This window comes from Oxyura jamaicensis, chromosome Z (genome assembly GCF_011077185.1).
Source record: "Oxyura jamaicensis isolate SHBP4307 breed ruddy duck chromosome Z, BPBGC_Ojam_1.0, whole genome shotgun sequence".
Classification (NCBI taxonomy): domain Eukaryota; kingdom Metazoa; phylum Chordata; class Aves; order Anseriformes; family Anatidae; genus Oxyura; species Oxyura jamaicensis.
The window spans coordinates 14445416-14458878 of record NC_048926.1 but is presented as its reverse complement, the minus strand read 5'-3'; the positions used below and the strand labels follow the sequence as shown (position 1 = coordinate 14458878).

The 13463-nt window shown below is 36.8% G+C and overlaps 1 protein-coding gene across 1 annotated transcript in view; it reads left to right on the top strand.

The window, feature by feature from the left end:
• The window catches only part of TTC33 (tetratricopeptide repeat domain 33), a 50872-nt gene extending 38131 nt beyond the window's left edge, over positions 1 to 12741 (top strand). The window contains exons 3-4 of the mRNA XM_035309268.1: positions 195 to 326; positions 9945 to 12741. Coding sequence (XP_035165159.1) covers positions 195 to 326; positions 9945 to 10295 — 483 coding nt within the window. The 3' untranslated portion in view covers positions 10296 to 12741. The remainder of the gene's footprint in view (positions 1 to 194; positions 327 to 9944) is intronic.
• Positions 12742 to 13463: the final 722 nt, after the last annotated feature.

Genomic DNA, 13463 nt, shown 5'->3' with positions numbered 1-13463 from the left:
CTGTTTCTCTATGTGAGCTATAGAGCGACACTGGGTGACTCTTAGATTAGGCAACTGACTTGTAAACTATGGAAACCTAGGTGAGACTAACCTGGCCTTATTACTGAAACAAGGGTGGTTGCTTGTGTAATCCCGGAAAATTTAATTACATTTTCAGTTTGTTTATTCTTATTCCTCTTATTTTTCTGCCATAGGTCCTGATGTCATTACATGAAATGTTTCCAGCAGTGCATGCAGCAGAAATGGCTGTTCAGAGAAACCCACGTTCCTGGGATGCCTGGCAGACTTTGGGACGTGCCCAGCTTGGATTAGGAGAGATAGCACTGGTAGGAAAATCAACAACACTGATATGCTAAAATTATAAACTGCATCCTCTGACTTGTGCATGAGAGAATGAAAGTACAGAAATATCCAAGTAGCTCAATATCTTTAAATAACCTGGAAATAGGCAAGGCAGAAGGTTCTTGCTATTAACTGCCAGTATGTCCTCTACTTGTTTGTTTTTCACAAGTGCTTTCTGCGCTTGTGCAAGACTTGTCTAGCTCAAAGCCTTTTATGTAACGTGTTGCATTTGAGTGATGCCTTTATGTAAGAAAATAATACGTTGACATAACTGCACATACTACACTCTGGGTGCTGTACCGCTACAGTGCGTTAAAGCTGAAGGTCCTGTGAAGTCCCAGGTGATAGCCCAGCCTCAGTTTTATACATGGCTGTTAACAGACGTCTAGCATCTTTTTTCTTTTTCCTATCTCCTACTTTCCAGCTTCAGGTGCGGCAAATCATATATGCACCTACACGCTTCCCTGTGGCTTCTTGATTCTAAATGATGGGTGAAGTTGATTCTCTTGCTAAAAAGAGTAAAAAGGCTGGGGTGCTCTGCAGTAGCTCAAGTACATCTTTTCTCTAGCTGCAGCTGTACTGTCCCATCCTAGTGTCTTGGCCACACTGTGACCAGATGACTCATCTCCCACATCAAATCACTCACTGTTTACAGGTTATAATGGAATAATTTTCTGAGTGGTAAAGCGTGGAAACATAGTGAGTGAACTTTTAAATTCAGATACATTCAGAAAAGTGTATTTGAAAAATGACTTGTCACAAGCTCTTAGATTAAAAAAAAAAAAAAGAAAAAAAAAGATACTGGCTTGATTTTAGTTCTAACACAAAGCTTTATGTCGGTTTGGTAGAAATAAATAATTTTGTCATTAGAGTATTTCTGGAAAGGTTCAATGTTAGGGCTTAAAAATTTTCAGGAATAAAAAATGGATTTTTTTTGAGCAAGGCTAACAAATCATGCATAAACATTTTTTTTTATATTTAATATAGTAAGGAGTGCTATTAAAAAAATAAATAAAGCAGTCCCAAAATGTGAGAATAACATAAGGTGAAAGCTGAGCATTGCAGGTGTGTGTGTAGTGTGCTCCTTTATATTGTCACACTATGCTAATATGAAATATTTAGTATAAATCCATACATATCTGCATCACCTCAAATAACTGGTGACATTTTGTTGCTTTTGTGTTGTAGAAGGTAAGGGCAGATGGTCTGTCATGTCTGGATCAACGATCTATAAATCCTTCTTTTTTCCTTAAGTGCTTCAAATTGTCTCTGTAAATTATGTCTGAGATTTTAAATACATTTAAATACATTATAAATCCTTTTTTTTTTCCCTTAAGTGACTGAAATTGTCACTGTAAATTATGTCTGAGATTTTAAATACATTAGTCTCAGGAAATTCCAAGTTACTTCCTGCAAGGTAACTGATGCTTCTTATTCTACAAAAAATGCCACAATCACAGTAATGAAAATTATAGGTACTGATTTACCCTTATTAGCTATACCACCAGGTCTGTTCACCAGGTCCTGTAAGCTTCATCTGCACTATCTAGGCACATCATGCCAACAGGAGTGGGTATCTCAAGTTAATAGTGCTGGGGACTTATCCACACAGTGTTCACTTTGTTGTTATTCAGACTAGCTCTGTTTGGAGCTTCAGGTGCTCTCTTGGAGTACATCATCGAGTTTAATCACAAAGGAATCTAGTTTACGTTGTCTGAGACTACTCCACATCAGAGATTTGATCAAAGCACATTATGGATCTGAAACAAAATAACTTCTGTAGGTGCACCTGTAGTTATGTTATGTTGACTTTACCGTCTGAGAAGAGAGAGACGTGGGATTATTGCCAGGTAGGTTTTGCCCTCTGAATGCTTTTGTCTCTCTGTTTTCCAAGCAGGGATCCCAGGGGAGGGTAAGCTCCCTTTCATTGGCTTCTCTAGTGCTCTGACATGGGATGTTTCTACTTCTTTGCTTTTCTGTGTGTTTAAGGCATACTGAGTTGTCTTCTGATGAAAGTGTTCTCATACAGAAAAGTGCTTCGGGAGGTATAATGCTCACTATTTTCAAATGAATGAATTTTTAAGGAATCTTAAAAGATTCCTTAAGGAGTTTCAAAAGGCTGGAGAAGTCTTAACAGGTTAAATGATTTTTCAACTAATAAACCTGTGGAGGCTTCTTGAACTCTAGTGATCTATTGTAATTATACTCTTCCCATTAGCTTTTCTCATCTTTCACTGCATTAAAATTTTTACAAAGAAAACCTAATAAAACGTAAACGTCATCGCTTTTAGTAATGTTTGAGATTTGGGAATTATTGTCATTGTTTGAGTTCTCTTCCCCCACCTCCCAACCCTCAATGTGTTTCTTTGCTACCCACATCCTGCCAAATGTTCTGTCGTAAACATTTTCATTACTTCACAACAAATGATGCACTTTTCTTAGGAAAAACAATTTACTATATTTTGATCTTGTTTCCCCTGTCTAAAATACAGCTTCCAAACAAATCTAATCCATAATAGTATGTGCCACACAATATATTCATTTCTTTCAAATGAAAAGAAGGATTTTTTTTTGTCAAACTTGTGACAAGAAACAGAATTAGATAAACTAACCCCATTTTCATTAACTTTTACAAAAAGTATTTTGTTCTTTTTCCTGAATTTAGTAAGTAGGCTAAGTCAATAGTAACAAATGCAAATGAGCAGAACTTAATTTCTGCAACTCAGGTAAGACGTAGTAATTCCTTAAATGCTAGAAACCACTTGTAAAAGTGCACACACGAATAAAATGTAACATGAATATAGAAACTGCAGAAATGTATGATCAAGCTTGCAATATTTCTCTAATTGTAAATGTTTGCTTTTAGAAGTGAGTTTTACTGTATTGGTGATGACAGTCTAAATAGTAGCAATTTCTTCATATTTTCATTAGAACAATTCTTCCGGTTAGAGAAAGTGACACCCATGCTTTCATTTAAAAAAAAAAAGAAAACCCACCAAACGAATGACAAAAACCAACAACAATGCAGCATTAAGAAATGACCAACTGAAAGCAACTGAGTCTCCCACCTTGGAGATATCCAGAAACTATCTGGACATGGTCTGCAGCAACCAGTTGTGGGTGTCCATGCTTGAGTAGGGTGTTGGACCAGGTGACTCCCGAGGTCACTGCCAGCCACAACCATTCTGTGACATAAGTTTACCCCATTGTGAGCTGGGCCCTCTTTTTCAAAGCTAGTATATTCATGATTGCGAAGATATGTAAATATGAACCAGCTGTGGACTCTTGCTGCTTGATCTTTAGAAGAATGCACTTTGCTGTGTTACTACTAAGTAGGTGGTGGTATAAGAGTAAGTAAGACTGCATTCTGTAAAAGACTGCATTCTTCAAATCAGGCTTTTCCTTTAATTTCTTCTGAAAGAAATACTGTTGAGGTCTATATGTAGTGATAGCAGTTATGCAAAGAGGAATCACTCTATTTTTATTGGAATCTATTTGGGAATCAAAAGGAACACGTCATAGCATTTATGTGTAACCTTCGTAAAATGATGGTTGGTCTTCCACTGAAATGCAAAAAAGCCTGTACTTCAGATTGTGTTCCTGCCACATTGAGGGGATAAACAACTCAGACTTTATTTTTATAGACTTATATGGGATTAAAATATTTAATTACACTGCTCTGATGATCTTCCTTCTAAGCCCAACACAATGTGTTGATGATTTTTAGTCAAGTATTTATGCATGTTGATGGAATATTTAACTTTATTATACTAATTTAGTCAGCACTTGCTATTCTTATGTGCATAAATGAAAATAAAAAGATCCAATTCAATTTTAAAAATAGTTACTTGGTTTATAATTTTGGCTTTGAATTTCTTGTTACTCCATTTGAAGTGTGAAACAAAAGCTGTTATTTATATATACATGTATTTATATATATAAAGTGCCTATCACTGCATTGATAAACACTCTTTGGAACTACTCTGATGGCAGGGCTAAGAACAGGAGTCGGCCTGATACTGCCTTCCTTATCAGGATTTGATAAAAGACATTGATTTAAAACAAAAAAATCACAGGCCATGTTTTTGTCCTGCTGACTCCATCCTGAACTACATGCCAAGCACATACACATTCTAGCACATAGTACCTGGGAGGTATTGAACTAAAATTTGAGAGAAAATAAAATGCGTAGTCAAATAAAAGAGATTAGGTTCCCTTCAAAAGCTTTGAATAGTCCTAGTCAGGAATCACCTCTTGGTTATGGAAGGTTCCCAGCAGGTCCTATGTCTGTCCTGTAGTGCCCAGCTCCTGTAGTGTATTCTTTTTTTTTTAAACAGCGTTGGAAGTCATAAATATATTTTAGTATACCATCAATTATATGTATAATTTTAATGCATGAAAATGTCATCTACTCAGAGGTTATTTTTATTTTCGGGAAGGAAAGCAGAAGAGCAAGCAAATTTCCCTATATTTAAGTGTTCTTTCAGCTACATTTCTAGCAGATTTATAGGCATTCTTTAGAACATGTTAATGTAACAACTTTATCCATATCATCTGGTAATAGAGAAGTGAAATATTTTGAATTCTAGGATGGGATAGTATTTTTGTTCCCTTGATCAACCTGGATTATGCTTATGTATGCAGTAGAACATACTGTACAGGTCTCTAAGGTAGAGCCAGCCTAAAACAATTACTTGTACAGAGCTTGCTGCAGTGTCTTCTGAGGATACTCACTGAGGGATAATGGCAGAGAGGTGGTAAGGATTGTGAAGAAAGAAGGCCAGGAAGAAATGAGTTCCCCCAGGATATGGAGAACACTGAGGTACTTGATGATGTTTTTGCCTCAGCCTTCACAAGCAAGAGCTCCAGCCTTTTAGCTCAAGCTCCAGAAAGCAAAGGCAGGTACTGTGAGAATGAAGAGCTGCCAACTGTAGGAGATCGTGTCTGAGACCAGTAAAGGAACCTAAAGGTGCACAAGTCCATAGGACCTGATGAGGTGTTTTCATGGTCCTGAATGAACTGGCAAACGTAGATGCTCAACCACTATCCATCATACTGGAGAAGTTGTGGCAGTCCAGTAAAGTTCCCACAGACTGGAAGAGCGGAAACATAACCCCTACTTTTAAAGGAAAAAAAGAAAGATCCAGGGAACTACAGGCCAGTCAGTCTCACCTCTGTGCCTGGCAAGGTCATGGAGCAGATCCTCCTGGAAACAATGCAAAGGCACATGGAAAATGAGGAGGTGACTGGTGGCAGCCAACATGGCTTTTTAAGGACAGATTGTGCCTGACAAATCTGGTGGCCTTATATGATGCATAAGGACATGGACTGATTAGAGCAACTCCAGAGGATGTCCTCAGAGATGATCAGAGAGCTGGAGCACCTCTCGTATGAATACAGGCTGAGGGAGTTGTGGTTGTTCAGCCTGGAGAAGAGAAGGTTCTGGGGATACCTTATAGTGGCCTTCCAGTAGCTAAAGGGGGCCTATAGGAAAGCTGGGGAGGGACTCTTTGTCAGGGGGTATAGTGATAGGACACAGAGTAAACTAAAAGACTGTAGACTTAGATTAGGCATTAGTAGGAAATTCTTTACTCAGAGGATGGTGAGGCACTGCAACATGTTTCCCAGAGAAGCTGTGGATGCCCCATCCCTGGAAGTATTCCAGGCCAGGTTGGATGGGACATTGGGCAACATCGTCTATTGGTAGGTGTCTCTGCCTATGGTAGGGGAGTTGGAACTGGGTGGTCTTTAAAGTCCCTTCCAACCCAAACCATTCTGTGTTTCTTTGAGTTGGTGCAAAGGTTGATCTGGGAAGTGGGAGCACATCACTGGAGGAAAAGAAATGACTGTGCCATTGTCAGATGAAGAATGAACATGCACACTGAAGAGAAACCTAAAGTAGGACACTGTGACTGACAAACTTTCTAAAACTCAAATGTATATGGAGACATGGGCTCAGGGCCGAAGAAACTGAGGAGGATTTTTCTACTAGTTGCCAGAGGTCGCTGTGTACTTGTTGTATTCTTGTGGCTCTGGGGTCATGGATGTCAGGTTCATGTCCTGTGGCCTTTTGTGTCAGCCCTCAGATGCTGTGCCCCAGGGAGGATGTATGCTGAGTCACCCCTGGGGATGATGCATCCTAATCCACTCCGCATGAATACTCTGCAATGGAGAAGTTCAGCGTGGGAGAACTAAGCTGCTGTTGGCTCAGACATCTGGCAAATGGGAACGACTTTTACAGGTGTATAGCATGGCCAAATTCCAGTATGTTTAATGCAAAAATCTTTCACATCTGGAAGATTTCCCACTGTATTTCAAGTCATTTCTCCACATGAAAACACTGTACCTTCTGAATAAGATGGATTTATAAACTTAAGAACTGCAAAACATAAGGTGTTCATCTCATTCTTGAATACAGAAGAATTATTCTTGCTGGAAGGAAATTTTCAGTGAAAAAATGTCTATTGGAAAGAAATAATCAGAACAGAAATCTTGTATAGGAAATCTTAACCTATTTTGTTTGCTATTCAGATTAAGTCATAAAAAATAATTAAACTAGAGTGAAAATATCTGGAAGAATTGGCTTTCTTTGTGTTTAAAGAAGAGAAATATATAGAGGAATTTGGTCAGTGTCTTTAAATATACTAAAGTTTTCTGCAGAAATGAGTTATGTTTACACGGAATAGTACAAGAAACAACAGGATTAAATTGCAATAGAATATGTTGGAAAAAAAGTCCTTCTGTAAGGATCATCAAAAATGGAAAAAGATTACTTACAGATGTATATACATCTCCACTGCTGGACAACTTTTAAAATAGGTCAGCTAGACTCCTGTCAGATGTAACATAAAAACCTAGTGTAAGCCCTCGGGACGGATGTGAACTGCATAATCTTTTGAGATGCTTCCTTACCTTTTTTTTAAGGGGAAAGGTCCCTGTATAGCAGCAATTACTAGGTCCATGTGATATAAAAGCATGTTACTAATAACTGTAGTCAGATTAAAACTGCATTTTACATTTAAAGACTCTGCATACCAGCAAGAGAGATTCTGCTCATGAGATGAATAACAGGATGATTGTTTGCTGTAGAAAACCCAATAGTATGACAAAATGGCAAATATTTAAAAAATACAAATTCTTCAGATCCTTAACTCAGAAAGCTAGAACGTCATGCAGTAGATTTTATAGTACTCTTCTTCAAGAAGCAAAACAAACACGTGAACCTCTGCTGAGTTAAAATCACAACATCCTTAGATGCAAGGTCCCTGAGACCACAGCTGCCCATTAAATGAAGCCAAAAATATCAAGTTTGTCTAGCACCATCAAAATTTCCATTAAGGCTATAATTGAAGTAAGAGATTTACATCTTCATCACTAGGAGATTTAAAAGTAGCACTTCCTGAATTGACCCAAGTGAATGAGTGAATGACTTCAGTACAAGATTAAAGTAAGATGCATCCCAATTTGCTTTCAGCAGCTGTTTGTCATGATTAAGGTTATAAACAAGATGAGAAATAGGAATATAAATCACTTCTGTACATTTTATCTGGCATATTCTAGATGGATGGATAGATTAACTGCCACCTGTGACAGTTTGGGGTATACTTATGGATTTCTGTCTTCCTGTTATTTTCAGTTCTTTTGTCTTAATAGAAATTGATGACTGTAGAAGCAATTACAGTGGCAACATGAGATTTTATGTGAATAATAATTTGGCATTTTTCAGTATTGCGTTGTAGCTTTAAAAGTAATCCCTCTGATCTTTTGCAGTACTTCAAATCTATATTATTTATGGCAATGTCATATGCATTTTTTTCTAATAGGTTTACAGAGAGGATTGTTTCATGTTGTATCATACAGTTATCGAGGCAGCTTCACAGCCTATTAAATGTAGCTGTACATTGATCTGTATTTGTTTACTGTGTTTAATGTTGCTTAATGTGCATGAATGTAACTATATGGAAAGGTTTTAATTAAAGGGCTTCTTTCATGGAAGGTTTAAAGACAGATGGTGTTTGTTTATATTTTGTGTTTAACAGAAATTAAAAAAAAAAAAAAAAAAAGCATTTAGCATTTACTTGTAGCTCATCTATCCCTGGAAATTAAAGGAAGCAAAGTTGAACAAAGTGACACTGTTCTGCAAGAATAAACTGTGCTCCTCCTGTTTAAAGTCCAGCGTGCTCCTACACTTCAAATCTGGCTGTGGACCAATTGTAAAGTATTTCTTTTTCCTGGAACTGAAAGGCTGCCTATTACAACAGCAATAATGCTGATAGCATAATCAACATTACTTAAAATCTGCTTTGTATCTCTTGTCTGTTGCTTCTGAGTTTACGTCATACCGAGTTGTATATTACTGTCTGCCAGAAGAAGGATGAATTGGCAGTTTCTGTTAATGCAGATGAAAAGCAGTGATTTTTAAAATTTATTTGCATCCTTTGAGTATTTATAAATTATGAGAGAATACATCATTTGATGATTGTTCATGTCCTTAAAGTCTTTATATGAGAGTTGCTGGAACTTTTCCCAAATACTATTCAACAGTGTTATTACTGATCTTCTACCCTGTGCGAAGGTTTCTGTGCATCATCATGCAAGAATTTCATCATTCAGGTGACCACTATCATAACTGACCATAACACTGTAAATGTGGAACAGTTATGTGCCTGTGTGTACATACCTGTAAATCAGAGTACATAAAGTTAGTCTTGACCTTTCCACTGTTAATATAACTATAAATCCAATACAGTTTTAATTTTTATTCTGGCATTTTTCCAATGTTGTAGCAATTTCTTCTTATTGCTGATTGTCACGTCTACTGGATTAGACAGATTTTTTATATTTAGCAATGTCTGTGTTGGATATTTGTGTTTGCCAAACTTCTCACAACTGAGCTTAAAGAAAAAAGAAAAAATGTCAACTATGCTTAATTAATTTTATTAATATTACATGGTTTATAAGATTAGAGGATTTCTTTCTTAGAGCAGCTCTCCAAATTGGAAGTTCATTTGTGTACTTTTGCCTGATTCAGCAAGTGTGTTTGCAACCAATTTGCTTAGCTGACCTGGTAAAGAGACTCCTTATCATGAGGGTAGGGTTACTGTAGTAGTAGGTCTGCCTATGAAATGACTACGTGCTAATTTAAAAGGAGCGATGTTAGTGATGCTTCAAATCCCAGTCATTCCTTTTCTGTATTTGTTTAAACCACATCTCTTTACACTTGCCTTCCCATGTATCTGATGTCAGGAGAAAAATGGGATAGAAACCGTCAAAACAAAAATGATTTGGCTTTTACCCTTTTAATTGCAGTATTATTTTAGACATGTGAACTCTTATTTGTTCTGCCTTTGTTGCCAGGTACCTGATCTGTTCATGCATTCTAGGTGCTTTCAGACAGTTGCAGGCAGAGTTATGTGGGGGTAATGCTATTACTGAACTTTAAGCTGAGGGAGGATGTTTCACGAAAGACAGATTGGAGTGAAATTATTTTTCTCTTTGCTTGAACAATATATTTTTTTTTTCCTGTCAATTTCTGTGATGAAATGTGTAGGCATTAAAGTTGCCAATCTGTGTTTTTTTTTTTTTCCCAATTCTGTTTGTAGGCAATTCGGAGTTTTCAGGTATCCTTACACATCTTTCCAATGAACCCTGAAGTATGGAAGGAGGACCTTTCGTGGGCAAGAAAACTATATGAACAACAGAAGGCAACAAAGACTGAGGCAGTGCAAGCACTGGCCAAAGGAAAAGAGATGGCACAAGCATCAATCCCAGACTATGACTTTGAAAGTGATGAAATTGTTGCGGTATGTGCTGCCATTGCAGAGAAGGAGAAAGCTCTTTCGGCAGCTAAAACTGTAGTGATTGTGTCTGCTTCAGGCACAGTAGAAACTGTTACTGAGAAGGAGAATTGCACTACAACTCCTGATGAAACCCTTTTTATCAGAGCCCGATAGGGCCACCCTATGTCTTGTCAGTACTGTTTCAAGAACTAGTGTTATTTATTGCATTGGGTTTCTTTTGTTTTTTAAGCAGTGGGAGAGCCTGCAAAATAAAAGGATTGAAATTATTTTTCTTTTGTAAAGTGAAAAAACAATAACCTGAGTTGTACTTCAGTCTGTATTTTTGGAGAAGGCCAAGACTTGGTTTTGAAAATCTCATGAACAAATGTAATGTTAAAATGCTTAACTACATTCTAGCAACTGCATTCATCTTACTGTATTTCGTAGTTTTACAGGTTCATGTCTATGCTTTCTGGGTAATTAATGAGCTCATATAAAATGCAAAAGGAAAAGAGATTTTAAACAAAACATATTTCAATCCTTAATCATTAGCATTATTTATGCTAGAGCTAGTGTGAGCTGTTCTCTGTTATCAGAAGTCTTTATTTTCATCAAGATTAATTTTTCTATGGTGAAGTTTTCTGTGAAGCAGAGATAGATTTTCATTTTGTGTGTGTTGGTGTGATAGCCCTGGGATCTGATCTGTAGTCAGCGTAATCAGTAGACACTTTCATGTTGCCTTCATAGGTGAATGGTTAAATACTTTACATATATATATACTTTCTGATTAGATGAAAGGCCATGCTATACCAAACAAGCACCTGAATGCTTAGTTGTTACTAAATGTTTCACCAGAAGAAAGAACATTCAGTGGAGACTGAAGCTGGCCTTCCCTTATCTTAAGTGCTATACTACAAACACCACTGAAAGTAAAATGATGGGAGTTGGACATTGTTAAGTCTGAAGGCTAGTGTATTACATTTAGCCTTTTTTTTCCTAGTAAGGCTAACCTGATAAGGGAATCAATTTGCTTTTCGTAATTCTTGTGAATTTAAAGTGTGTTCTCAATGAACCAGCTGCTCAGGACAGCATTGCCCAAGTCTCCATTTTTGTATTCTTTTTGGATTTTAGATGCTGTGGTGGTTATGGGTATTCAAGAGACTTGTTTGCCTGGTCTTCATCTTTCTTTAGGGGAAGATGGCTGTTGGTTTCTCACATGGACAGTTAAAAGAAACAAAATCAACCTGTTTCCCTGATGTGCTCCGTGTTAATACTACTCTCTTTTCATTCTCAGGGGAGACATGACAGAGACGATAGGTTCCTAACTGGACTGGAGAAAACAGTCTGTTGAGGAACTCTGGGAGAATTCAGGATTAGGAACATATCATTTCCACTTAATTTTTATAATATTTTGCATGAAGAAAAACATTTCAAATAAGAGGTTTGTAGCCAGGTGAAATCTTTTGAAATCTTTGCATTTTTAATACTTGATTTCTGTTTTCAAAATAACACAGTTTTAAGGGCAATAACATCCTTTTTGCTTGAGAAGCATAGTGTTTTTTGAAATAGGAAGAGTATTGTAGAAAAATCACTTCTTTCAGAGCATAGTACAGTTGAATATTGTTAATTCTTAAGAGGGCATTTACAGTTGTTGCAGAAATTAATTGTCCTTTTCAAAGACTTAATTGCCATGTTGGTCTTAAGTGACTAAGAGTTCATTAATTTTGGCAAATATGAATTTTTAGATCAGTGTGCACGCACACACACATATTATCTTCACTTTTTAACATCTAATTATCCAAAAAAATTACCATTAATTTTATAAAAAATGTAAAACATCACCAAGATATATTTGTATTTATTCATTCAGTTGTTAAGTAGATTCGTAAGTGCTTATTGAAAAGGCATTTGATTAGATATGGTTTCATTCAAGTTTAAAATCATGTTGGTTGAAGAACTTCTTCATCTTGTTTTTTCCTAACAAATAATACAACCTGTTCAGACATAGGAATAGTTAGCATGAGAAGGATTTTGACAGATTTCTTCAAAGAAGAGACATTCTCTGTCTAGAAAAGGAAATGTGCAAGAAGCTGTAAGGTGTTTTCTGTTTCCTGTTTTGAAGGAGCTCAGCTATAATCAAACACATCTTTCCTTTCTTTGCCTTTTGTGCTTGTGTCAGTGTTGTGTATGGGAAAGACTGCCTCCCTCCTTTCAGACGTCAGTGTTATCACTGTATCTGTTTCCACTGAAATACTTTGCTATTGACTTCGTCACTGTTGAGCAAAGTTAACTAGAGAGGTGTGCACCTATACCATCAGGCTCAACAGTTGTGCTGGGCCTGAAGGGTTGTCGTTGCCATCTCCAGCAGTAAATGTGGTTTTCCTTCTGATGATATTAGGTTATGAATTCTAGATATTGCCATGACAGTGACATCTTGAAACAGGGAGCAGAAAAGTTCTTGTGACCACCTTACTCAACTGGAATGAAGCTTGACAATTGGTGATTGCAACATCTGTGTTTTTTGTTTTGTTTTGTTTTGTTTTGTACAGCATGCCATGTTTTGCATGTATAGGATTTTCTGGATATGTTTGAATAAAATACTGACTTATCTGCTGTTTAATGATGCCTGTTTATTTTTTTGGTCAACATTGACCACTTTAGGATGTTACCCAATTAATCAGTTGGCTTCTTCTGTCTCTGCAGAACATCTTAATTAGTTGTGGTGGAAAACAAAACACAACTGTCTCGAGAAAAATTCTTAATAAAGGGTAGTTGTGAGCTGTTTTGAATCTTTCTGGAGTATCCAAATGAGAGGAATCCAAAGGAGAAAGAAAAATGGAGTATTTGTGAAGTACACTGCCACTTTGCCAGCAGGGATTTATTTATTTATTTATTGTTCATCATCATCATTAGAAGCCAGTGGCTGCACTAGCTTCTCTGTCTTTGTCTTTCATATGAATTGAATATGAAAATGCTGAAGTGTTATGATGTAGTTAAAGAGGAAATCTCAATGGCAACAGTAGTTTAGCTGGGATTCATTTTTCCTTTAATTTATCATCCAGAGTTAAACATTTAAATCTGATTTTTTTTTCTGTTTGCATCTTTTTATATCCAGTGGAAAGAAATACACAGCCTTAGAGGGCCATTCATATGCCTTGTGCTAGATAAGTATCTTTGAATTAGATGAATCAGCCTCCCGAGGTGCTTAATTATTACCATTGACTACAAAGGAAGCCTAAGTTGACTGGCAGTTAACTTCAAATGCTGAAACAGAGCAGATGAATTCCACCCGTACCGACTGAGATAAACATCTTTGAAAAATTAAACATAGATTATAGAGAG